This window comes from Bombina bombina, chromosome 3 (genome assembly GCF_027579735.1).
Source record: "Bombina bombina isolate aBomBom1 chromosome 3, aBomBom1.pri, whole genome shotgun sequence".
Classification (NCBI taxonomy): domain Eukaryota; kingdom Metazoa; phylum Chordata; class Amphibia; order Anura; family Bombinatoridae; genus Bombina; species Bombina bombina.
The window spans coordinates 569,873,768-569,900,057 of NC_069501.1; the positions used below are offsets into that span (position 1 = coordinate 569,873,768).

Consider the following 26,290-nt stretch of genomic DNA (forward strand, 5'->3'; position numbering starts at 1 on the left):
CGTCTTACCTATATAGAATAGGCCACAGTTGCAATTCAGCATGTACACCACAAATTTTGTGGTACACGTAAGGAAATACTTGATCTTGTAGCTCGTGTTATTGTGTGGATGTTTGAATTGCTTGCATTGCAGCATGGCGTTACACGTTACACAACTCGGGCACTTGTAGGAGCCCCTTTTGGTGTTTGTCTTGACCTTGCTGTAGCTATCAGTTGGATCAGTGTTCATTAAGATGTCTTTTAGGTTTCTTCCCCTCTTATATCCAATTCTGGGTGGTCCATAGTCGTGGTATGGTAATGATGGATCAGTCTGGACAATATCCCATTTCTCTTTTAAAGTAACTCCTAGTGTTCTCGTGCTAGGGGTGTATGCAGTGACAAAATTCATCCTCTTCTGTTGGTCTCTTTTTGGCATTTTCATGCTCAACTGGGCCCTTGCTTCCTTTATAGTGTTACCATTGTATCCTCTGCTGTAAAACCGTGATTCAAACACCAAAAGGGGCTCCTACAAGTGCCCGAGTTATGTAACGTGTAACGCCATGCTGCAATGCAAGCAATTCAAACATCCACACAATAACACGAGCTACAAGATCAAGTATTTCCTTACGTGTACCACAAAATTTGTGGTGTACATGCTGAATTGCAACTGTGGCCTATTCTATATAGGTAAGACGTCAGATGACATTAAGAAAAGGATGGCTAATCACAGGAGTGCCATCCGGACGGCAATTGAGAAAGGCAAGAGTGACCAACCGGTGGCCAGACATTTTATGGAGAAGGGTCACTCTGTGGCGGACCTGAGATTTAAACTCATCGATCATGTACCCCCAATGCCTAGGGGAGGTGACAGGGACACCCGTCTCTTACAGAAGGAGGCCGAGTGGATTTTCAAACTGGACACTATACACCCCAGAGGTTTGAACATGGGGATAGACTGGCATTGTTTTTTATGAACTAAGCTGTGTACGCTTCTAATGTATCTGGTTGTATCTTTCTAAGGGGATTAATTTAGTTTGTACAGTATCTGATACTATGTTTGCATTCTTTTATCCACAGTGGGTTCATGAAGTCTGGTTGCTGATTGGCTGTAGGCTCTGCCCATATTTATCCTCCAGGAGGGGTGCCCAATGGGTGTACCCTTATTTAGGTTGTTTCTGTTATGTATATTAGGGGATGTTACTTTTGATGCACACCGCAGTGTTGACACATCACTGAGTGCTGGTGCTACTAACCTTGCACTATGTAACCCTGTTAGCACTAGTATTTTCTGTATCTAGGGGGATGGGACCTGCCTGTACTATGTATTTATTCACATTAGTTTAGGGGTCTCTTTTCCTCTATAGCGATCCTTATAATTCTGGGCCACCGGGCTCTAGCAAACCTGTAATCACAGCATCAGCCTGAAACATACTGTGACCGACATATCTTTTGACTTTGGACCCCTGCCCCCCTATCTCATAGCAAAACTGTCACTCACACAGGGATAGGGGCTTGTCCCAGACGGCCTATCAGGGACCTTGCCTTACACAGTAATAATTGACTGGGCATGGCTTACACGCATGCGCACACTTATAGACATCCTTTTTGTGACCCTGTAAAATTGCCTATGCACGGACAATAGGTGTCTTGACCGCAAGACCGGTGCTGACAGGTTAGAAATAACAGACGCATATACCCCTCTCATCGTGTATGTCAGACTGAACTAGCTGGGTTACTAGACCTAAGTGGGTGACTCCTGATATCTGGGTATTAGGGGTGTTGAACTATCTTCTACTGCATATCCTGCTGCATTTATTACGTTCATGACCCGGACCCTTCCTTCCCTTAGTAGTACCTTGGGGCCCTCTTACCATGCCATTTTATTAACTCTGTTTGTCCGGTGTGGGGGCTTGTCCTTTCTATCCTATTGTGTACCTAGCTGGAGCATTGGGGGCTGGACTGTGCCGGATTTCCACGCATGCGCATATCCCTTGTTGTTCCGCTAGTAGCTGTGCTAGATTCAGCGCGAGGTTGGTCCGATGCTGAACAGGGTGATTACATAGGTCGTGCTACACTTTGTGCATGTAATACGGTCACATCGTTTGAGGTATCTGTATAACGAGTTTGCTGCTATTTGCTTCTATAGCATTTATGGTACACATGACCCTTGACTATGTAGTACGGGTATTATGAGTTAGGCATTTACTATAAGTGCATTACGTGAATTGCATTTCAATATGTTGAGGTGCCGAGGTTTAACTAAACGTTTTTTTAACCCCTTTTTTCTACACATTCTTGTGTTCCTGTACTTAGCTAATAATATTGTGATATGTCTCTTTAAAAGGACACACTGCCACTGGGGTATTAGAAGTACTAATATACAGCAGGTGTATTATGTGGTAGGATGATGTGTTGATTTGCTAATTGACCTGATGCTAATTAACCATAATGATCTGGTTTCTTTGATGTCATTGTTGCATTGGTAAATGTATTTACTTTGAACTGGTTGCTTGGTTACTATGGCAACCATTTTTGGCGGTTTTTTGCACTAGGGGGAGGGGTTTGTGTATGCTTAAATGTTTGTCTCACTTGTATGTTGTTGGTCTGATGAAGGGGAGCATTCCCCGAAACGTTACTGAATAAACTACTTGTTTTTTACTTAAGTCCAGAGAGTGCTGTTTCCTGTTTTGCTACATTTCAACTACTCTAGCACCCTGGCCCTTGGAGAACTGTTTGTGAGAGTGCAACTGAGTCTTTTTGCTTATATATATATATATATATATATATATTTACATGTACAAAAAGCGTGAGAGAGTAGAAAATATTGCTAAAATATTCACTTAACGGTGCCTCCCTTTCAGAAAATATTAAATTATAAAAAATAGAGAGAAAAGGTACCAGGATATATATTAATACCCTAGAAAAGCAAGGGAATCAAAAGGCACTCAAAAAGAACTTTAAAAACATTCAATTTATTTCCCAAAAAATACCTATCAGTATAAATAATTCATCTGTCAATGCCAAGCAGCACCACAGAAGGCGAAAACCTAACCTAAAACAGTAGAACATGCAAAATAACCCAAATCTCTCCCTGTCCTATAGCATACGTATGCACCTCTTATAGAACTCTAACACAGGGAATTTATATGCAACATTTGTATATTAATGACCAGATGCAATAACACATAATATCCTACATAACATGCATCTAGAGAAACAGCATATGTATAGACCAAAGTCCATAGGTAAATATCGTGCAAGTCCTGCTGTTAATTATAAAGCACATTTGTCGTAACTGCACATATCTCCTTGGTACAGCGTAATTGACCGCAGCTATTCCTGCTGCAAATACGGTCATTTAAGAATGTGGCTTCTTAAATAAAAAAAACAACAAATACAGGCACTTAGCTTAGATGTTATGTTGTGCTGTTCCCAAAGACTTTCAGCTTGCTAACACCTTCGGTGAATCCTTGGCGTGTGACGTATCACAAAGTGGGAGTGGCAGAACGTCACCAGGGACTGTGAGTGGCTTCTAGCGGATAAACCTTTTCCATAGGTCAGAGGACGCCCGGTCAAATCGGCATACAGCCGTGAAGCTTATTCAGACTTCCTTCAGAGTGTATTACCAAGATGTAACATATTATATCACATCTCACATTAGCGAATCCTCACCGCATCCAATACGCTCACTTTATAATCTGCTCACTCCACCGCAGGAAATATTCTCGAGTCAGCACATAAACATGTATCTTGAACTTGTCTGCTGCTTAGGTATTGCCAGAATGTCTCTTTGCAAGCAAATAGGTAGAGATAAGGTTAGAACGTTTTGCACAAACACTGGTAACCCAGGATATAGTCGACTTATACCTGGGGTAAGAAACACATAGTGCCAACGCACGTTTCACCCCCATATCAAGTATGTGTTACAGGGGTTCGTCATTCGTCGTGGTCTTCTGCTGCTTTAGCTCACCTGCTTCAAGGTTCAACGTGTTGTTCATTCAGAGATGGTATTCTGCATACCTTGGTTGTAACGAGTGGTTATTTGAGTTACTGTTGCCTTTCTATCATCTCAAACCAGTCTGCCCATTCTGTTCTGACCTCTGACATCAGCAAGGCATTTTGTCCACACAACTGCCGCTCACTGGATATTTTCTATTTTTCAGAACATTCTCTGTAAACTCTAGAGATGGTTGTGCGTGAAAATCCCAGTAGAGCAGCAGTTTTTTAAATACTCAGACCAGTCCGTCTTGCACCAACAACCATGCCACGTTCAAAGTCACTTAAATCCCGTTTCTTCCCCATTCTGATGCTCGGTTTGAACTTCAGCAAGTCGTCTTCACCACGTCTAGATGCCTAAATGCATTGAGTTGCTGCCATGTGATTGGCTGATTACTTAGCAATTTGTGTTACCAAGCAATTGAACAGGTGTACCTAATAAAGTGGCTTGTGAGTATATTCTTCTATTTGAAGAACATTGGAATGTGAAACATTTATATTTTTATGTTGGGTTAGCACACTTGAGAATATACTATCGTGTTTATGTGCAAGCATTAGTGTTAGGTTTTTTCCCCACTTTTTTTCCTCCATTGACTTCTATGGGGGAATATGTTAACTCAATTGTGATATTCTAAGGTTGGCTTTTTGTGCGCATAGGGTTAGTGTGCAAATGAAAACGTTTTACTTTCAACTTGTAATATGAGCACTACCCAACTCATACGAAAACCTTACTTCTAGCAGAGTTAGTGTGCTGAGTGGGAGAGTTAAATAATGCTCCACTTGTAATCTGGCCTTTTATTGTTAAAATTTGTATACGGTAATAATAAAAAATGTGTTAAAGAAGAAAGTTCCTGCTATCCAGTTTTAAAATGACAAAATAAATGTTATCAAGCAGACAAAAAGGCTACAAAAACATGTGACCAGCCTGCTCATGAAAACTATCATGAGAAAACTTGGAATCAGTCGTGTTCTATAGGAAACATGCCAGGCTGATTAGAGGGGAGGGGCTGAATCAGTAGTAATGAGCTGGTTAGTTAGCCTCTGGGCTCGTCTGTATTTTACTTCCTGTGAGCAGCGCGGTAGTTTTGGCTAAAAAAATCACATCTGGAAAGAGGGAGGGGGCAGAAAAAAAAACAGGGAGGAGAGAAAAAGGAGGGATCTCCTGCAGCTTGAACTGGTTTTAATTCTGCAAAGGTTTATACGGGGCTCTGTTGCACGTAATTTGGAGTTACACTAAGGAATGCGAGGCAATATTACATTAGGCTGCCCATGGAATGAAACAGCATGATCTCTAAAGAAACACAAAAACCAAAGAGAAGGCAAAGTATGAACTAAGGCAACTGGCAAACGTTTAGCAACAGGATAACACAGTGTGCAGAGGGTAAGTGTGTATCTATATAATGAGAAGAGGCGCTGATTTAATCGTGATAAAAACACCAGTTATAAAAAATATAGCAAATATATTTGATTTATTTTTTTAGTGCATTATTTTGCTTATTTATTGATTGAAAAGAATGTGAAGATTACTTGCTCTGATTTTGCAGGGAGTTCGGTTACAAATAAAAAGTATTGACTTACACGGAATATGCTTTAAAAAAAACCCTCAAGTTAAAGGGGTGTTGATATACTGTTCACCTCCAAAACCTTGTGAAGCGTTCCCTCCTTACAGTGCCTAATCTACACCAACACCTACTCTACACCAACAGTAACAGCATAATGTAGTTTTATTTTTTGAGAAGTCCTACAATAAAGTTTTCCATTAACTCTATCTTTACATGTATCTTTTTATTTGTATCTATTTATTTGAAATATATATATATATATATATATATATATATATATATATATATATATATATATATATATATATATATAATTGCCATCGCTTTCTTTATAGATCTACACTATTCTTTTATATACGTTCTATAGAGGCAGTTTGTCCCCTCTGTCCTAGCTCCCTGTCACTTTGCTATGATTGGCTAGCTACCCGGGAGTGATGTGGAAGAACCTACTGGCACATTTACAGTCATGCCTTTCCATATTTACAGAAAAAATAAGGACAAACTAAATGAAAAGATCAAAAGCTGGGTGCAAAGTCCAAATACAGTGTGCAGATATCAAATAGTCTCACATACATTGCACAGTTTGCAATACTATCACATGCAACATGTTTTTCTATTTAATTCACAAACCACTACAGGTTGCTATGTAGATCATCTGTATAACTGCTTGATTCTATTTATTTTTGTATTCTTCTCTTTGGCACAATTATGGTTCTCCAACACCTGGCCTCTGCCAGAAAGCAGCTGTACTGTGCCAGGAAGGGGAAAAGGGGGGACACTCCCAGCTGTCAGAAACTCTGTCTCAACATATGTCCACCCAGATTTGCAGACAGCTGCAGGAGTGAAAGCAAGTTATTGTCACACTAAAGGGCTGCATCACACATAGGTAACCTGCTAATACATTTATTGCACAGAGGCACTTTCTCCAGGGTAATAACACTAAAGAGATTAAAGGGATACTAAAGCCAATTTTTTTCTTAAATGATTCAGATAGAGCATGAGATTTTAAGCACCTTTCTAATTTACTCCTATTATCAATTTTTCTTTGTTCTCTTGCTATCTTGATTTGAAAAAGCAGTACTGTAAGCTTTAGAGCCAGACCATTTTTAGTTCAGCACCTTGGTAGAGCTTGCTGATTGGTTTGCTACATTTAGCCACTAATCCGCAAGTGCTACCCATGAGATTAAAGAAAAATTGATAATAGGAGTAAATTAGAAAGTTGCTTAAAATTGCATGCTCTATCTGAATCATGAAAGAAAAAAAATGTGGGGTTAGTATCCCTTTAAACACATAAATACTAATCCCAAATCTAAATGAGTTCTGACCTTTAGGAGGTGATAGCTTATTTGACTGAGGCAATTTAAAGGGATAGTTTAGTCAAAATTCAACTTTCATGATTCAGATAGAGCATGCAATTTTAAGCAACTTTCTAATTTACTCCTATTTTCATTTTTTCTTTGTTCTCTTGGTATCTTTATTTTAAAAGGCTGGAATTTAAGCTTAATAGCCGGCCCATTTTTGGTTCAGCACCCTGGGTAGCGCTTGCTGATCGGTGGCTACATTTAAATACCAATCAGCAAGTGCTACCCAGGTACTGAACCAAAAATGGGCCGGCTCTTATGCTTACATTCCTGCTTTTCAAATAAAGATACCAAAAGAACAAGGAAAATTGATGATAGGAGTAAATTAAAAAGTTGCTTTATATTGCATGCTCTATCTGAATCATCAGTTGAATTTTGACGAAACTATCCCTTTAAATTGCCTCAGTCAAATAATCTATCACCTCCTAAAGGTCAGAACTCATTTAGATTTGGGATTAGTATTTATGGGTTTAATCTCTTTAGTGTTCTTACCCTGGAGAAAGTGCCTCTGTCTGAATCATGAAAGTTTAATTTTGACTAGACTAACCCTTTTTTAACCTATTGTAGTTATAGTTTTTTGAGAGGTTCCATAATAAACTCACTTCAAATATTTATAACTCATTGCAGTTATGGACTTTTCTTAAAGGGACAAAAAAAGTGCAAAAAGAAAATGCTCTAATGTGTTATTATTGCACTATTATGTGTACTAGGTAGGTTGTGCAAATACTACAAAGAATAAGGGTGCATCATAACCATGTTACCTAGGAATGTTATCTCTAGGAATGTAGATAAAATAAAAAGGACAAAATAGTGCAAAAAATAAACTGTTCAAATTGGTTATTACACTATTGCTTGCATATAACAGTGTATTTAACCCCTCCAAAGATACATAGAGTTATAATCAATGTCAGCTCAATAGCAGCAGTGCGCTCTGGGACCTAACTAAACACATCTGGTGAGCCAATGATAAGAGGCATATGTGTGTAGCCACCAATCACCTGCTAGCTCCCAGCAATGTTGCTCCTGAGCTGACCTAGTTATGCTTTTTAACAAAGAATACGAAGAGAATTAAGTAAATTTCATACTATAAGTAGGTTAAAAAGTTTTGTAAAATTACATGTTCCATCTGAACCACAATGTAATTTTATGTTTAACCACATCTAAAACCCTGAACAATTTAAGAAAATGATCTCAGTAGTTTGTGAGCAGTTTAAAAACCAATGAAAGAATTGCCAATTCAAACTATGAGGGCTATGAGACAACTTGAAAAAGTTGAAATAAATGTCCATAGAAATGTCATATTGTTTTTACTATAAAATGGTTGTGCTTATTTTTATACCACAAATACTTTTTGACCTTTTGTACTTCACATATACTAAGGGGTTTTAGCCCTATAATAGTGTGGGTCTTGCAGACAGTAGCGAGAAATCTTATTGGTATATTACTGACTGTAACTTAAGAGGAATGGGACTTGGTAATTATTATTTCAGATCATTTAAAATTTGGTAAATGTAGCAATGCAGCCAGTAAGGCCATTCGAATACTGGAAGAGATATTAGCAGAAATATTAAGGTTATTTTCCCACTTTACAGATCACTAGGTAGGCCTCATCTGGAATTTTTTATACAGTTCTGGAAACAACATCTCCAGAAGGATATAAAAGAACTAGAAACTGTCCAACAGAGGAATACTAAAATAGTTCATGGTCTCAAATATATAAAACATACAAAGAAAGAATCTATGATCTAAATATGTATAGTTTAGAAGAGGGAGTGGAAAGAGGGGACATGATAGAAACCTTCAAATACAGGTGGCCCTCGTTTTACAACGGTTCAATTTACACCGTTTCAGAATAACAACCTTTTTGTCCAGTCATGTGACTGCTATTGAAAAGCATTGAGAAGCAGTGCATTGATTAAAATAGCCAGTAGGTGGAGCTGTCCGCTTGTGTTGCAGCAAAGTCAAGCAAGCTGAAATTAATCAGTTTAACCAGACCTGAGCTATCGAGCAGATTTCAAAGGAACAAGATCTTCCTGTCTATAAATCAGTCCAGATTGGAATGCATAGAAAGAACTGTTTGCAGAAAAATGCAAGTGAAGTCTGTGTTGTGTGATTATTTTATTAGGTTTATAATGCTGTTTAGCATTTAAAGTCTTCATTTCAAAGCTTTAAAAATAATGTTTTAGGTGTTACTTATGACAATTTTGAGAGGGGCCTGGAACCTATCTCCCTCACTTCCCATTGACTTACATTATAAACTGGGTTTCAATTGACAACGGTTTCGATTTACAACCATTCCTTCTGGAACCTAACCCCGGCGTAAACTGAGGGCTACCTGTATATGAAGGGGAAGCTATAAGCATTTTCAACAAAACATAAATACCAAAACAAGGGTTCACAATCTTAAGTTAGAGGGTAGCAGATTCAGGAAAAATGTGAGGAAGCATTTCTTTACAGAAAGGGTGGTGGAATCATGGAATAAACTTCCAATTGAGGAACTGTAAAAGAATTAAAAAATGCCTGGGACACGCATAAGGCTATCCTAAGAAAACAGTAACATGTAATATGGGTAGACTTCATGGGACTTTTAGTTTATACCTACCGTCAAATTGTTTCCATGTTATATTTCTTTTACCCTCACTAGTTAACCCCTAAATGTAAGTACATTAACCACATTGGCTGTCATTAAAGGCTTAGAAAAGAGAACTTCTAGTATTTCTTGGCAAATTGTATTTGGATACAGTTATTTTATCAGATCCTGTTGGATAATTAATAATACAATATAAAGTTTTGCAGGTATACACACCACAATTATTTTCTGGCCAAATTGTAATTTTGCTTTATTTTATAACTTACATCAATGTATAGTGTTGGCTTATTAAATGCCCCACTTCCATCCAACAGTCGCTACTGGTTGAATTAAATTGTGAACTTTGATGGACATGCACAACTCAAGTAGTTTAAGAGAAAGGGTTCCTGCCATCTTTTTATTAAGTTCTTAGTTCAGATGCCAAAATCTTACTTAAAGAAGCTGGGACATTTCTCACTTAAGAGTGTGCATATGACAGAGGCAAATCAGTTTTCCACATCAAAATAACAGAAAGACAAATGGGGAATATCAGTGGTATCAGGGAAATCCATATCACCACCCCCTCCTAGCATACTCTATATGTTTCTTAACCAATTAAGCTCTAGCCATTTCTTTGGGGGTCATAAATAACTTTAGTTATGTGTTACTGCGTTTTTTCCAGGTTCACTGATTTATCCTTTAGCTTTTTTTGTTGCTAAGAAATTTCACAAACATTTACCAAAGCATATTTTAGGTTCTGAATCTCAAAGGTTCATTTGTGCTGTGTGATTTTATCAAATCTGTCTCACAATGTATTCATCTGGCAACTTTAATGGGATATAAAACCCCAAAAATGTTTTTTTTATGATTCAGACAGAGCATGCAATGTTAAGCAACTTATACATTTACTTCTGTTATCTAATCTGCTTTATTCTCTTGGTATCCTTAGTTGAAATGCATTCCTAGGAAGGCTCAAGAGCAGCAATGCATGCTGCTGATTGGTAGCTACACAAAAAATCCTCTTTCCATTTGTTCACCAGAAGTGTTCAGCTAGCTCCCAGTAGTGCATAGCTGCTCCTTCAACAAAGGATACCAAGAGAATGAAGCAGGCTTGATAATATAAATAAGTAGAAAAGTTGTTTAAAATCACATGTTCTATCTGAATCATGACTGAAATCTTTTAGGTTTCATGTCCCTTTAACAAATGGGTTGTTCTTCATTTGAAGATGATACACAAAGTGCTTTTCATTGAAATGTACAAGTATCACAATTGTTGAGCAGTCCATCATATTAGTAATTGAAATACCAAACTATAGTGGAAAACCACCATAGTGAATGCAAACATTTAGATTCTTATGTAATTTGTATAGCATACATTGTACACAGTAATATTGGGGACATTATTTACTGAGTATTTTAAACATACATTTTATGGTTCTACATAATGCCGCTAGTTCAATTTCCACCCACAAACATCATAAGAAAATATTTATTATTTTTTACTTTGCACCATTTTACAGTTTATACAAAAGTATGACTACAATATCTAATCATAACAATTTTGGATAGGTTTTAAAATGTATTTGTATTGTTATTAATAAAGTTGGATAAGTACAAGTGCGCAACAAAGTTCAAATAGAAGTCAGGGAAGTTCACAGTGTACAAAATAAAATATAGAAGGTTTTGCCTCTTTGGGCAGTAGTAGTCTATATATTTGAAAAACAAGGTTAATCTGCTAACTAGGTAATGGAGTAACATATCAAACATAACATGCTAAACAAAACCAACAAAGAATTTATGTAGCTGGGTCTAACAGTTGTGTTGTATATCGTGAACACCTTGTAGAGAGTATCCAACTAGAGATTCTTGGGTGTTCAAACAATAATAGGAAATTAGTAATTAATAGAGGAATAATGTGGGGGGCAGGAAAAAGAAAATATATAAGGTTAGGCTTGCCATAATTTTTAGAGGTGAAACTGGGACCACCTGGTGTGGTGCCCGTGGGGGTGTGGTCAAGGGGGCATGGCTATTACCGGTCCTTTTACATGCGTAATGTTTTGTGGATATTCTACCCTTCCTCAGTCAAACAAGTGAATCACACAGTTTAAATAGACCATAACACCACCCCCTAGTGAAAAAGGCACCATTACGTTGTCATGGCAACCCATACACAACATGAGCAAATAAATCATTCATCTAAATCTCAGATTCTAAATAATGCCAAACATCAAGCATAATTATCAATTTCATAAAATAGTGAAAAGCGTATACATCAGATAATTTAATATCTGCAGTGTAATATGTGTTTTATTTGTCTAATTAAGGAACAGAACTGGATACTGATAAGGCATAAATACAACATTGAATGAAATAAGTAAAAAGAAACACATACCTGCTAAAGCTGTTTAAGAGGCTACTCTATACCATAATGCAGGAAGATTACAGCCAAAATGCTATTCTGCATGAAGTAAAGCAAGATCCACGCCAATCCTGCCTGTATGCACTTCCTGTTCATACTCATATGATTCCCCTAAATGTGTATCACCGGTGATGTCACCAGGGGTCGAAGGGGGGTGTTAAATTCTTAGAAAAATCCAAGTAGCCCTACAAAATTAAAAAACCCTATGCTGCTCACTCAGCCTGTATTACTAAATGTAAACCTTGAAGGACATAGACTCTAAGCTAAGCAGGGCTTTATGTAACAACGTACCAGCATCCAACTATGCTGGAGAGTCATAGTGCAGTCATTTTGAATAATGTATCCGGGTTTCAGGCGGTCATAAACCTGGATACATGATTTGAAACCCAGAGGTGGCAACCCTACTGGGACAGAATGAACAACTGGGTGGGACACTGGGACAGCGCCTCTAAACAGGGACAATCCCAGTAAAAGTGGGACTTCTGGTAAGCCTAGATAAGGTAAAAGGAAAAGAGAAAGAAATAGAAAAAAAAAGGAAAAAGGAGGCGGAGTACTCTCGGAATACAGGTGTAGCGGATTTGTCCTGCTCTAAGTCCTAAGTGTTTGACTATCTGATTTGATCCCCTCCCCTCTGTCATCTAAGTATAGCTGGAGTAATTCCCAATAAAATTCAATGTCATAGAACATATTCATTTTGTTCCGCCTATAGAAACTTTATTCCTCTAAGGAAAGGATGTCATTGGTACGAGCTGTCCAGGGAGACAAGCCTAGAACTTGATTAGATTTCCCGTTTCTTGCGATCAATGAGTGCACACTATTAAGTCCAATTTGTAAGAGGTGAGATCTGCGTTTACATCGACTGTTGGATTTAATATTTAGCATTGTTGTTACAAGAGTTAAATGGAACTCAATTCCCAGAAGGTGCTTGAATATTACTCAATGTCATCCAAAAAGGATATTAAAAGAGGACAGGTCCACCATATATGTGGTTCAAAATTCTCCTCATCCTCTCCAACACCTTGGGGATGCCCTTGAGTAAATCTTACACAGCCTTATTGGAGTGAGGTACCAGCGGAGGAGTAGCTTGTCATTTAATTCTTACATCTGTGGCAAGGTGGATGCTTTATGTATATTAATAAAGACTTTCTGTCACTTTCTCTGCTCCTGTCCTAGTTCCTCCTCCAATCTCTTGGTGTAGGCAGGTAAACTAGAACATTGGCATCCAGCAGTTGTTTGGCCAGTTCTAATGTACCCATAGAAAGGTTTTCTCCCCTGGCACAAAAGCTTAAAGGGTGTAAGCTCACTCAGGAAGTCTGTGTAAAGATGTTTGTAAAAAAATTAAGCCATGATGTGAAAAGCCTCCAGAATTTTGGATATATTTTAATACAACACAAAACTCTGATTTTGCATAGAAGTAACGACTCATTTTGAGAATGTATGCATGCTCCCATCCCTGTCCAAGTTCACTCAGTTTAGTAAAATATAATGTACCAAAAGTCATCCTGTTTGCTCTTTATAGTCACCAGAATCCCCAAAATCAGACAAGAGCTGTGAGGTATTTGTAATTGTCACGACAATACCTGACATTTTGACAATCACAGGATTTATGCTTTCAAATATTGTGTTTCATGTCTCACTTTGTATTATGTAGGACAACAGAAGAATTACCTAATCCCTGTTACTTTGTTCTATATACTAATGGCTGTATTAAGTAAAAAACTGATGTCACCTGAGCATTTGACATTTCATTTGAAAGATAGACCTTCCCTCTCTCAAATAATTTTTCACCCATTTTAGTGCCTTTTTAGAGGGACTAGAATACACCTAGTAGACAGATGATTACAGTTTCTGTAGAAATCACTTGCTTCCTCAAGGGGCATGAGACGACTCCTTTGAAAGAGGGTGAGGGGTACTGTGTAAAGTTCTATGTTGTCTTTAGGAGACAGAGACCCATTTGGAGCTAATAGTAACTATCTCATATTAAAAAGAAGGGTATAAGACCACTCATTAGAATTAAATTACTCCCCTCTTTCCAAAATGGGTTCTCGTGCCCCTGTGTAGCTTATGGGGAGCTAGGGGCTTACAAAACAGACTAATATCTGACGGGGAACTGATGATAGGATTGTCTGCATATTAGAGGGGGCTGTGACTCTTTAGTCAAAGGAAGGAGTTCCCATCTTTCAAATAATGGGTCTCATACCCCTTTGTGGGATATAGGGATGCATAATGCCCCTTCTATCAATAAAAACATTAATTTTTAATAAAAGTGATTCCTGAACACATGAATAACCATGTTCCTGGCAATGCACAGAAGCATACAGAGAGGAATCCATTGTCAAAAGTTCCCGTGAAAACTTTATTCAACTGAACTTTTGAGCATGGACACCTCTCATGCGTGTGCTTCTAGCTTCATGGTTAGCTTTGTATAATGAGCTGCATGAAGGGACTGTAAACCATTACAACTTCAGCATGCTATTTCTGCTTAGGTGCTTGAAATTGGTATTTAACTGTAATTACAATATAGTTTATTTTGATACTATCTGCTATTTTAAACAACAAAAGTTTTATGAGTTTTATGTCCCTTTAAAGTTCTAGAATAACGAAGACATACGTTTTTGGAGAATGTATTGCTACTACTGTGTGTACTACTATGTAATACAGTTGCCAAGTATCTGTGTTATATTGCACAGCATATACATCTCTGTATTCAGATATTCAAACCTGTCTGCACAATACAAATGATAAAAATATGGGTTTTAATCAAATAGAACAAACAAGGCATGCAATGATGATTCTGCAATTCTCGACTGACAGCAGAATCTATTCTGTATACATAGAACTAACATTTCCTTGTAGGAAATCCAAATTGGTCAAGCCCTACTGACATCAATAGCTCTATCCGCCTCAATGACCAATAGCCGAAAAAGGATACCAACAATATATTAAAAATATATTTAATGCTGCAGAAGAGGAAACAAGTAAAACACCGCCTGTCCCATTTATTCTGGTGTTTTAAAATCAATAGGCTTCTCAGGTATAGGGTGGGGAACGTTGCATGTTGATCTTATTTGTTGCTTTATAATAATAAAAAAGAAAATGGAAGGTAAGGTGAGGTCAGGGCAGCGTAGGGTGGGTAAGGAGATTTATTTATATAATAAAACTATTGCCTGCATGAGAGGGCCATTATTATATTGTAACTGTCTCAGCCAACAGTTTAAAGGGACAGTAAAGCCAAGCTTAAATTGATTGGAGCATAATATTTAAAATATCCTTGCAATTAACTTTTTGATCAATTTTGCTTAGTTGTCTTGGTATCCTTTGTTAAAGAGTATTCCTTGGGGAGGTCAGGAGCGTGCACGTATCTTTAGCCATCTGGCAGCAGTATTTACAACAATGTTTATAGCAGTGGTATAAATAGTTACAAACACTGCTGCCATAGAATGCTGAAGACATGTGCACCCTCTTAAGCTCCTATCAGCTTACCTAGATTTACTCTTCAACAAAGGGTACAAAGAGAATGAAATATAAATGTGATATACTGGCATATGCCTGTGTTCAGTAATCAAGTTATTTAAGAAAAAGAGATTCCAGCTGTACATGCAATGCATAATAGCTGGCACAAGTGGTGTCATAAAAAATAAACAAGAAACTGTTTGAAATTAAAACTTACAACAATGGGGTCAATTTATCAAGCTCGGTACGGAGCTTGATGCCCCGTGTCTCCGGGGACCCTGAAAGCTCCCCGGAAACAGAAGTTATGAAGCAGCGGTCTAAAGACCGCTGCTCCATAACTTGTCCACCCGCTCTGAGGCGGTGGACAGATATCAACCCGATCGAATACGATCGGGTTGATTGACACCCCCTGCTGGCGGCCGATTGGCTGCAAATCTGCAGGGGGCGGCATTGCACCAGCAGTTCACAAGAACTGCTGGTGCTATGACGCTGTCTGCATTTATCGATTTGCAGCAGACATGATACGCTACATCGTATCATGTCCGCTCGCACATTAATAAATTGACCTCTATGAGAGAGACGATAAAATGGAAAACCTGAAGTATTAGGGTATTTAATAAAGATGAGTGTGAAAGTAATAAGCAGCACCATAACTAGGGAACAGGTGGATTAATCAGGAGTAATTTGCAGTAGCACTTCTTTATAGAAAGGGTGGTGATTCGTGGAATAGATTTCCAGTAGAGATGGTAAAGACAAACACTGTAAGGAAATTCAAGACTGCCTGGGATATATAAGGCTGTTCTGAGAATAATTAAAGGGACATTAAGCACTAAGGGCCAGATTACAAGTGGAGTGGTAATTAACACTCCTGCTCCCTCGCTAACTCTGCTAGAAGTAAGCTTTTTGTGCGCATCGGGTTTCGCTCAAATTATAAGTTGAAATTAAACTGTTTTTGCTCGTGTGCTAACCCGACAAGCACAAAAAGCCAAACTTAGAATATCACAATCGCGTTAAAGTATTCCCCCATAGAAGTCAATGAAGTAAAAAAATTGGGAAAAAAAACCTAACACCCTGCTTGCATTCAAACCCGATCGTATATTTTCAAGTGCACTAACCAGACATGAAGATATGAATTTTTCATATTTCAATGTTTTTCACATAGCAGAATATGTTTTTGTTTATTCATAAATACATATTTCTACATATATCTGATGGTATTTTGGTACGATATATAGCTATACATATATATAGAGAGAATTATGGGTCATATTTATCAAGCTCTGTTCGGAGCTTGATGCCCTGTGTTTCTGGCGAGCCTTCAGGCAGGGGGCAGGATTGCACGCGAACGCAAAATAGCGCTCGTGTGCAATGCTGAATTCCGGCAGCAGAATTCAGCCCGCCAGAGGCGAGCTACGGCGGACAGGGGCGCGTATGTACGCCCCTGTCCGCCGCAGCTTGATAAATCGATCCCTAACTGGCCTCAGAAGGGAACCTAAGTTTTTTTTCTAAGTCATTGAGAACTAAAGTAAACATTAGTTATGGACTGAAAGGAATTAGAAAGCCCACAGTTTTCAGAGTTAAGTTACTGGAAAAGGGGACAAAGTAAAGAATGAAAGTACAGTGCATTTTTTTTCTACTACACATAATTAAACATTTTATATTACAATCTTAAAATATTTAATATCCCTTTAACCGCAGACTCTATAATAAGGCTTGGTTTGAATAACAGGGTCTCAGTCATTAGGGCAGCTGTGAGATGAAATTGAGAAGTGGGGAGGCTCTACCTTGTTTATAGGATTGTCTGTGAATTCCATGAACTGGGCAGGAAGATGAGGGATGTGTATTTTAGGACAGGCAGGAAACCAGGTCACTCAGGGGGGCTGTGAGACTGTGATGCAGAGTGTAGGTTTGGTGAGGATACCGGACACAGATGAGATTAACTTCAGAAGATTCTAATCTCTGTCTGAACTTTTCCTGTCTCAAAATAACCATTAGAGCTAAATTGATATATTATATTCTTTTGGATTTAAAAAAACAACAACTTTATTTTTATGAAAATGATAAAAGTAAACTTTTTTTTATTTTTTATTAATTTGTACTTTATTGACCATAAATGATAAAGACATTACATGCATTGAAATCATACAGTATGCAATGATACATAATAAGATTAATACACATAGAAATCTTGGTAAAAATGTTTTGCCCTTTAACTGTATAAATAATGGAAAAAGAGAGACAATAAAAACAAGTATAAAAAAAATAGTATGTATACAAAGTATGAACAATATTTCACAGAAATATTCTATCCAACAAAAATAACAATGACAGATCTAGTATAGTTGTAATGTCACACTTATTGTGTATAGTACTGCTAACAGTATAGTCACCCTAATGTTTTTTTAAAATGTTAAGCAATATATGAATCCCTGTAGAACATATGACATATGGCACTACATCTAGTTTTAAAATAATGTACATTATAATTCAAAATCAGGTATATGTATTCATACCTATGTAGCCTTAAAGCACACCTGTCGGCACAGATTTTATTAAGGGGGTGAAAACGGACTATACATGGCTAGACATTTTTCTTTTAACAATTTCAATATTTTAAGTCAGATGATCTTATTTCTGTTTAACCTAATTTGTGGTATAAAATGGCTGTGTTTGTAAAGGGACAGTGATCTGTGTTATATTGCAGACAAGTACAATGTAGATCATGTTTTGATCGAAAGTTAATCAAATATACTACACAGAGATTTGGGTATTATTTTAAAGATATATAGTTTTTTTTTGTTTTTTTTTAATAATATTTTTTATAGCATACTTCCCAATATTCCCCTGAGACTTTGCAGAATGGGGGAGCTGGTGCCTAATGCACATATATTTGTGTTGGAGTTTTGACAGCAGAAAAGAATCAGAAGACCTATCTAATCTATAAATGTATATATATTGGCATATTGGAAAGTCCCACTCTGGATTTTGACAATAAAGTCAAAACTAAAGTATCATGATTCAGATAGAGCATTCAATTTTAAACAACTTTCCAATGTACTTTTATTAGCTAATTTGCTTTGTTCTCTAGGTAACCTTTGTTGAAAAGTATACCTAGGTAGGCTCAGAAGAAGCAATGCAGTACTGAGAGCTAGCTGCTGATTGGTAGCTGCACATATATACCTCTTGTCATTGGTTTACCCAGTGTGTTTAGCTAGCTCCCAGTAATGCATTACTGGTCCATCAACAAAGGATACCAAGGGAATTAAACAAATTTGATAATAGAAGTAAATTGGAAAGTTGTTTAAAATTATATCTGAATCAAGAAAGAAACATTTGGGGTTTGTATACCTTTAATTAATTAATCTACCAAATAGATTTTTAGCCATTTTATGCTTGTGTCACATTATTACACTTTTAACGCAAACTCCATGATATATTACTTATTTTTTCCATAGCAAAAAAAATAATTAAGTTTTCTTTTTATGTGATATTCAAACCTAAAAATCAGCTTCTCATTTTGCAGGCCTTAAATATTGTTGAGGCGATGGAGGCTCACAAGAAAGAGATGGAATTCCTTAGTAACAGCATTGCAGCCTACGCTCACATCCGAGGTACTGAATCTAATTTCCAGAAAGAGTTCCAAGAAAATGTGTCTGTCGTTAAACTGTCAGGTAGTGAAAGGGAGGAGGAAAAGCTATTTCATAGATGTTTCCAACATTAGAGAAATGTACCAGAGACAGAGAAATGTTATGGACGCACTCAACGTGCACGCACACCATTCACACAAATTCTTCACTTTCACTCCGTCTTCCATGCATGCACCCATAAGTACAAGTTCACAACAACATGCACGCTTGTAGGCATTTTAATTTAAAATACTTGCATCTCTCCAATACATAATTTAAGTTTCCCTATATTTTAAAAAGGTTCTCAAATCATTTCTAGAAAATACAGATGACTGTCATTTTTGGGAAATCTTAGATTATTTTGTAATCTTATTAATGTAGAAACCCTAATCTATCTTTATTAGTAATCATTTACTTAGCTCCATTTGCAGCTAACGTAATGTGTCTGTTCCTCTTCCAGATAACCCAGAATCATTTGGTCTTTACTTTGTTCTTGGAGTCTGTTTTGGATTGATATTAACCCTCTGCTTACTCGTGATACGCATTTCCTGCAAACCTCGGACTCCCAGTCGGCCTTTAAAACCAAAGGCAACCCCACCTAAGGATTGCACCAAGGAGCCACTTTCTGTGGTTAGTGTTGATGACGATGATCCAGATAGTGATGACAATGAGGAAACATTCATCCTGAATCCTGTGACAGAAACTCCTCTGGGTAACTCATCACCTGTGGATGGCACACTGTCAGTTAATGTTTTCACATCAGCAGAAGAATTGGAGCGTGCTCAGAGGTTAGAGGAGCGAGAAAGAATAATCCGAGAGATATGGCGTAATGGACAACCTGATATCCTGGGTACAGGAGCTGGCACAATAGGCCGTGTACATTACTATTGACAAAAGTGTGATTGTTGCTTTTGTTGTATATTGGTGCTGAAACTCAACCTCAGTGGTGAAAAACTGCCCAGCATGGTGGTGCTATCTATGAAAATCTGGGTACCAGTAGATGGTACTAAATGAAAGAACTGGCAAAGAAAGCAATACAGTTACCCAGATTGACCACTGCTATGCAATGGAATGTGTCACAAACAACAGTTCTTGTTCATGCATGTTCAGGGCATTAGAGTTGGCACTGCTGGAGGAACTAGCATTGTATAGAATGTTAACGCCAATATCAGTTAAAACTGATTGGCATTATTCTGTGCCTTCTGACTACAGTTTAAACTGGTGTCCAACTGGATGACCAAACATCTTTGGAGCTAGATCTCATGGATATGGATTATTTGAATGACTATGACTGGTACAGAAAGTGTCATTACCAAAACTGGCAAAATATTCTTACTGAATTTTTCGTGGTGCCCAGGAACAGCTGAACTGAATTATCCTTCTCATTTACATTAGTTTTGCTAGTTTGCGATATGCACTGACCCCGTCATTGCAATATATAGGAAAAGTCACTCGAGCATATTATACTGCATGTGATATGGGTTCTTTCTGTCTGCGCAGTAGAAAGCTGGGCAAAACCTAGGTGCAAAGATAATTCAGTATCATAACTTCATCCTCAATGTTTGTTGTATGTAGTTAACAAACATCAGATGTTTAATATTGTCTTTTCAGTTTTTTATATTTATGGAGGGACTATTGACATCACACATTCCCTGAAAAGAATGCAAAGAATCCTGGGAAAAATATCCACAGACTGGCATTAAATTCATAATGCTGTATGTACTGAATACATGACACAAAATTATATATAAATCAATACATGGATACATTCATTGTAATATATGTATTTGTCCATACAATATGTTTCAATACAAAAAAAATAAATGTCTAATGCTATAGTTTAAAAGAATTCTAATAAGTGCAAAACAGAAAATAAATAGTCTAAAAAGCTTGTATTTCTATTTTAAAAGCAAAGATATCTTTTTGCTTTGCAATGACAAAAGAGAATACTGGCTTCAGCTATAAATATCAAAACTAAAGTATTGCAAAATAAACTCTAAAAAGTGGCAGCATATTCAGATTTATGTGGTCATCCTTGGATTCCAGTGTTATATATGATCCCAGGGGTGGATACAGTTCACAGCAATAAGCTGTAAACATTCAGTGTTCTGTAGTCTGTGGATATTTGTTGAACAGGATATATACTGTGATGATGTCAAATTCCTTTTACATGCAGTACATAACTCCTGCTGTGCCTTCATTTTAACTTAACTGTTTTGCTGCAAGTGGACTGCAACCCCATTTGTAGTGATGTTCTGCACAGAAAATTGTAATAGGACTTTCTGACTTGCATCATTCCAAAACATCTGCTTTTCTTCTTATTCCCCTGCAGTGTGGGAACAGTGGTAAATTAAATTTCATTCCTAAATGTCCCCTGGGATTAAAAGAACATTCCACATTAACATTAATTGCAGCCACATGGGAAAAAAGCAGGAAATTTTGTTTTTTTGTTGTTTTTTTATACTTAATTTAAAATACTGATGTGAGTATAGTTAAAGGTCGGTGCAGTGCAAGATTTGTATAGGAGTAAGTTTGTATTCTCAGATAAGTAGAAAGAAGAGATGAGAGTTATGTTTCTTGTCATCTGTGTTACAAGGAATTGAGAGGCGAATATCCTCAAGTGTATATTAGAGGAAGGTGACATGTAAAGGATTTTATTATGGATATATATGAAACCCAAACATTTCCTTTTGTGATTCAGACAGAGGGGCATATTTATCAAACTCCGTACTGAGCTTGATGCCCCGTGTTTCCGGCGCGAGCCTCTGGAAACAGATGTTTTGAAGCAGCGATCTAAAGACCGCTGCTCCATAACCTGTTTGCCTGCTCTTAAGCGGCGGACAGACATCACCACAAATCAACCCGATCGGATACAATTGGGTTGATTGACACACCCTGCTGGCTGCCGATTGGCCACGAATCTCCAGGGGGTGGCATTGTACCAGCAGTTCACAAGAACTGCTGGTGCAATGATAAATGCTGACAGCGTATGCTGTCGGCATTTATCGATGTGCAGCAGACCTGATCCGCAATATCGTATCATGTCCGCTCGCGCTATGATAATTAGGCCCCAGAGCATATCATTTAAAAAAAGTTTCTAATTTACTTCTATTATCAAATTTGCTTCATTCCCATGGAGATACCTAGGTAGGTACCTGGAGCACTAAAGGGCAGGAGATTGTGCTGCCCTCTAGTGCTCTGGCAAATGGATAACATTCTTGCAGAACTGCTGCCAGAAATTGGCACGCTCTTAAGCTGACATCCCTGTTGTTCAACAAAAAATACCAAGAGAACAAAGAAAAATAGGTAATAAAAAATAATTAGAAAGTAGTTTAAAATTGCATGTTCTTTCTGAAAGAAAAATTTGGGGTTTCATATCTTAATGCCTCTGCATATTTGTTAAAAATAGAAAATGTTTGTTACATTTGTTCATTTTAAACACATATAACATTTTTGCCTAACATTTATTTTTTGCCAAAAAAAATCATTTTCCCATTTCTCCCTTTTTAACATTTATTTATCAGATGCAATATTTGATGACTGAATGTGACATTCAAATGATGATTAGTACTCAAATATTATATTGGCATATTTGATTTTTACCTTCAATAGTTGAATCTTAACATTTGAAATTTCAGTGTTTACACAAGTTCTTTGGAAATAGGTGAATGAAAAAAACAATGTTAAAGAGACTCTGGCGCTTGATGCCCCCGTTTGCTCGCCGGAAACAGCAGTTATGAAGCAGCGGTCTAAAGCCTGCTGCTCCATAAATGTATCATGTCCACTCGCACTTTCATACATCGGCCCCTAAGTGTAAAAAATGTGTTTTGCCCCATGCTATGTGTAACTTGTAACCTAGGTTTTCATACAGTAAATGACATAAAAAATATATTTGATTTGTAGCATTTGCAGGTTACAGAATTTTCTTTTTGGAGCGTGGGATATGCAGAATGTTTACGGAAAGGCAAAGGCAATTCATGTCCATTTAAAGGTAGTGTTGATTCTACCATTTAAATGTAACAATACAGACATTTGCCAGTACCTGTTCCTGATGTATATATATCAGAGGATCTAATAGATATTTGTTCTGTTGTCTGTATGTTTGGAAGTAGTATTTCCCCTAATTAATCCGTATTACTAGAAAGTGAATGGAATATAGCCCAATGTTTATGATTTATAAAATATAAGACGCATGTGTCCCCATGTCTCCAGGATAGAGCGAGAGTCATTTATTCTTATGTCTATGTATAAGAGAATGTGAGACGTGTCCAGGTGTCTATGTATTAAGAGAAGGCAGAAATATATGCTCTGTAAAGTTACCTCCCAACATTTGCCTGAGAAGTTCCGGGACAGGGAGGTGAGGGGTACTTGTGGGCAAGGCCAACATTGTATTTGGTGGGCAAAGTCACATCTGGAAGGGTCACTCTAGTGGTGAGCCGTGACAAAACCACATATGTCATTGTCAGGGATGGACAGTCAGGGAGTGTCATCAGTGGAGTCAGGCCAGGCCCAGGAAACTGGGGGATTTGCCCTGATGGGGAAGTAGGCTGACCTCCCAACCTTTGATAGTCATGCAAGATATAGGATGGTAGGGAGGTTTTGGTAAGTGTCCTTATGTTGTCCTGTCTGGAGGACTTGAGAGGTGTGTGCTTTGATGTCTGTGAGTAGGGGAGTGCTACATACCTTGGTGTCTTTATTAGAAGGAAATTAGATATATGTGTCCTGGTGTCTTTATATTAGGAGTTGAAAGGTTTGTTGTATTCGTTGTAGGGATAAAGTAAGTGTCCTGTTGTCTGTGTACATGTCCTGATGTCTCTGTATTATGAGGTGAATGGTAAATGTTCTCATGGTTGGCAATAGGAAGAGGGGAGAGATATGTGTCAGATTCCTGTATTTTAGGTTGAGTTGAGAGTTATGTGTCCTGATATCTGAGTATTAGGATGTAATTCTAATGACAAGTGCAAAATGTCCCTCGTGTGCAATAAATATTAAGTGCTTAAAAAAATGAATGAAAGAAAAAAGCTTCCTTTGAAAAAATGATTGATTTTACACAAAAGCTGTATTTTTAGAGATTTGTTTATGAATTTTATGTGATAGTTTTATATATATTTTTGGACTTCTATTAAAAATTCTCAAACGGTGATATGTTTGTTACTGTTGTATTTTAGCCATTGGACTTCATGTAGAGCTCAAAATAGTGTGGTGTTATATTCAGAGACCACCCTCCTTTTAATTCATTTTAACTCTTCCTATACCCTTTTTCTAATGGTTGCATAATGACTTATCAACTTGTATAATATGCTTAGATGACAACACATTTTGAGTCTTTTCTATTGATCACACAGTTAAAGGGAGGACTTGGACTAAACTGAGGTCTCCTGTCCAACGTGAACCCAGCCAGAAAATGTGACTCGCAAGAGCTGACTTACCTGCAGTACTTGTTCAGATTTCAGGATTACAGGTTCCTACCCTGACAGGACCAACTCCAACTTTTCATTCATTAAAGGTTGATAAACTGAATAACAGAAAGGGACATTCTACATAAAGGGACATATATGTGCAATAAAGAAAATGCTATAATGTAAGCATATACAATATTTTGCAGGCCAGAGACACACTACTTGATGTTGTTTATCTTACCCGATTAACATATCACCTTACTCCCACTACATGAAAGCTGCCATACATCTGTGTTTTATATCAGAGGGAAGGCAAAGGCTGGGAGCCCATAGGCACTGGAGGATATGGAGGAGAGAGAGAGAGTTTTTGTGCGCCTGCTACTGATCTTATTATTTCTGGACTAGTGATGTGACAAGATGTAAAGTCTTACCCACTCCTCAAAAGATAAGAAAGGGTCTAGCACATCCCTACAAAAAAGAAAAATATTCAGTTTTATCCTTGCTGATTGGGGGTTATAGTCACCTATAGCCCCTCAGTGACATAATTGATTAAAACTGCACTGAAACTGAAAGTGCAAGTTTTACAAACAGCTAAACTAACTGAAAGTGCAAGTTTTACAAACAGCTAAACTAACTGAAAGTGCAAGTTTTACAAACAGCTAAACTAACTGAAAGTGCAAGTTTTTTTAAAAAAATACCCCAAATGCAATACATTAAAATTGCCTACTTTTAGACTAAACAATTCTGTAACCTGTGTTTCTTTAAAATTCTGCAAACTGTCTACAAAACTGCAAATGAATGGAGATAAGATAAATACATGACAGCCGACGAGAACAATAGGACCATTAATTCTGCTCTCATTTCATATGAAGCAGCCACATGCAGCCCTCTGCATTAGTTTTTGTGGCCCCAGGAAAAATTGGTACTAAAAATGTTTGTTTTTGGGTGACCACAACTCAAAAAAGATCTCTGGAGGTAAGAACAGCAAACATAGGGTACCCGGGAAACCTAGTTAAACCTGGCGCTGTGCCACTGGACATTTTTAGGAAATATAATATTTAATAGCCATTAATTACTGGGAAGTTGGCCATCCCTGCTAAAAAGTATAAGCTTATTTGGTTTGTAAAAGCCTTATGCCTATCCCAATACTAAAAACAAATGCCCATCTCTAGTAAAGCAACCTTATCCCAGGCAATCTTAAAGTTCCCCACTTTGTTTGTCTTTACCACCTCTACTGGAAGTTTATTCCATTAATTAACCACCCTTTCTGTGAAGTGCTTGTGCAAATTTCTCCTGAACCTACTACCCTTCAGCTGGAGATTGTGACCCCTTGTTCTAGTGGTACTCATTTTGTGAAAAATACAGTCTAAGTTTTAGTAAACCCCTTAAAGGGACAGTAAACACCAGAATTTTTGTTGTTAAAAAAGGTAGATCATCCCTTTATTACCCATTCCCCAATATTGCATAACCAACACTGTTAATAATATACTTTTTACCTCTGTGATTACCTTGCATCTATGGCTCTGCAAACTGCCCCCTTATTTCAGTTCTTTTGACAGACTTGCATTTTTAGCCAATCAGTGCTTGTTCCTAGGAGCTTCACGTGCCTGAGCTCAATGTTATCTATATGAAACACATGAACTAATGCCATCTAGTGGTGAAAAACTTTTAAAAAGCTTTCAGATTAGAGGTGGCCTTCAAGGTCTAAGAAATTAGCATATATACCTCCTAGATTTAGCTTTCAACTAAGAATACCAAGAGAACAAAGCAAAATTGGTAATAAAAGTAAATTGGAAAGTTGTTTAAAATTACATGCCCTACTATATAGAGATAAAAGATCCTCAGTTATATTATCTAATAACTCTTTCCTAAGAATAAATCTCCTACGATCCCTGAAAATAAAATACTATCCCTTACTATTGGACAG

The 26,290-nt window shown here is 37.4% G+C and overlaps 1 protein-coding gene across 1 annotated transcript; it reads left to right on the top strand.

Annotated features, from left to right (window-relative positions):
• The first annotated feature begins 5,132 nt into the window (after positions 1 to 5,132).
• EVA1B (eva-1 homolog B) lies at positions 5,133 to 24,105 on the top strand. The gene is made up of 3 exons (XM_053707130.1): positions 5,133 to 5,355; positions 18,862 to 18,949; positions 19,425 to 24,105. Exons 2-3 carry the CDS (start codon positions 18,883 to 18,885, stop codon positions 19,853 to 19,855), a joined length of 498 nt encoding a protein of 165 aa, XP_053563105.1. The 5' UTR covers positions 5,133 to 5,355; positions 18,862 to 18,882; the 3' UTR covers positions 19,856 to 24,105.
• Positions 24,106 to 26,290: the final 2,185 nt, after the last annotated feature.

What these genes read in the sequence shown, in the direction of transcription:
- EVA1B (XM_053707130.1), top strand. Translation starts at nt 18,883, where the DNA reads ATGGAGGCTCACAAGAAAGAGATGGAATTCCTTAGTAACAGCATTGCA. An exon ending in AGCCTACGCTCACATCCGAG is followed by an intron (nt 18,950 to 19,424) that starts GTACTGAATCTA and finishes TTCCTCTTCCAG; the next exon opens with ATAACCCAGAATCATTTGGT.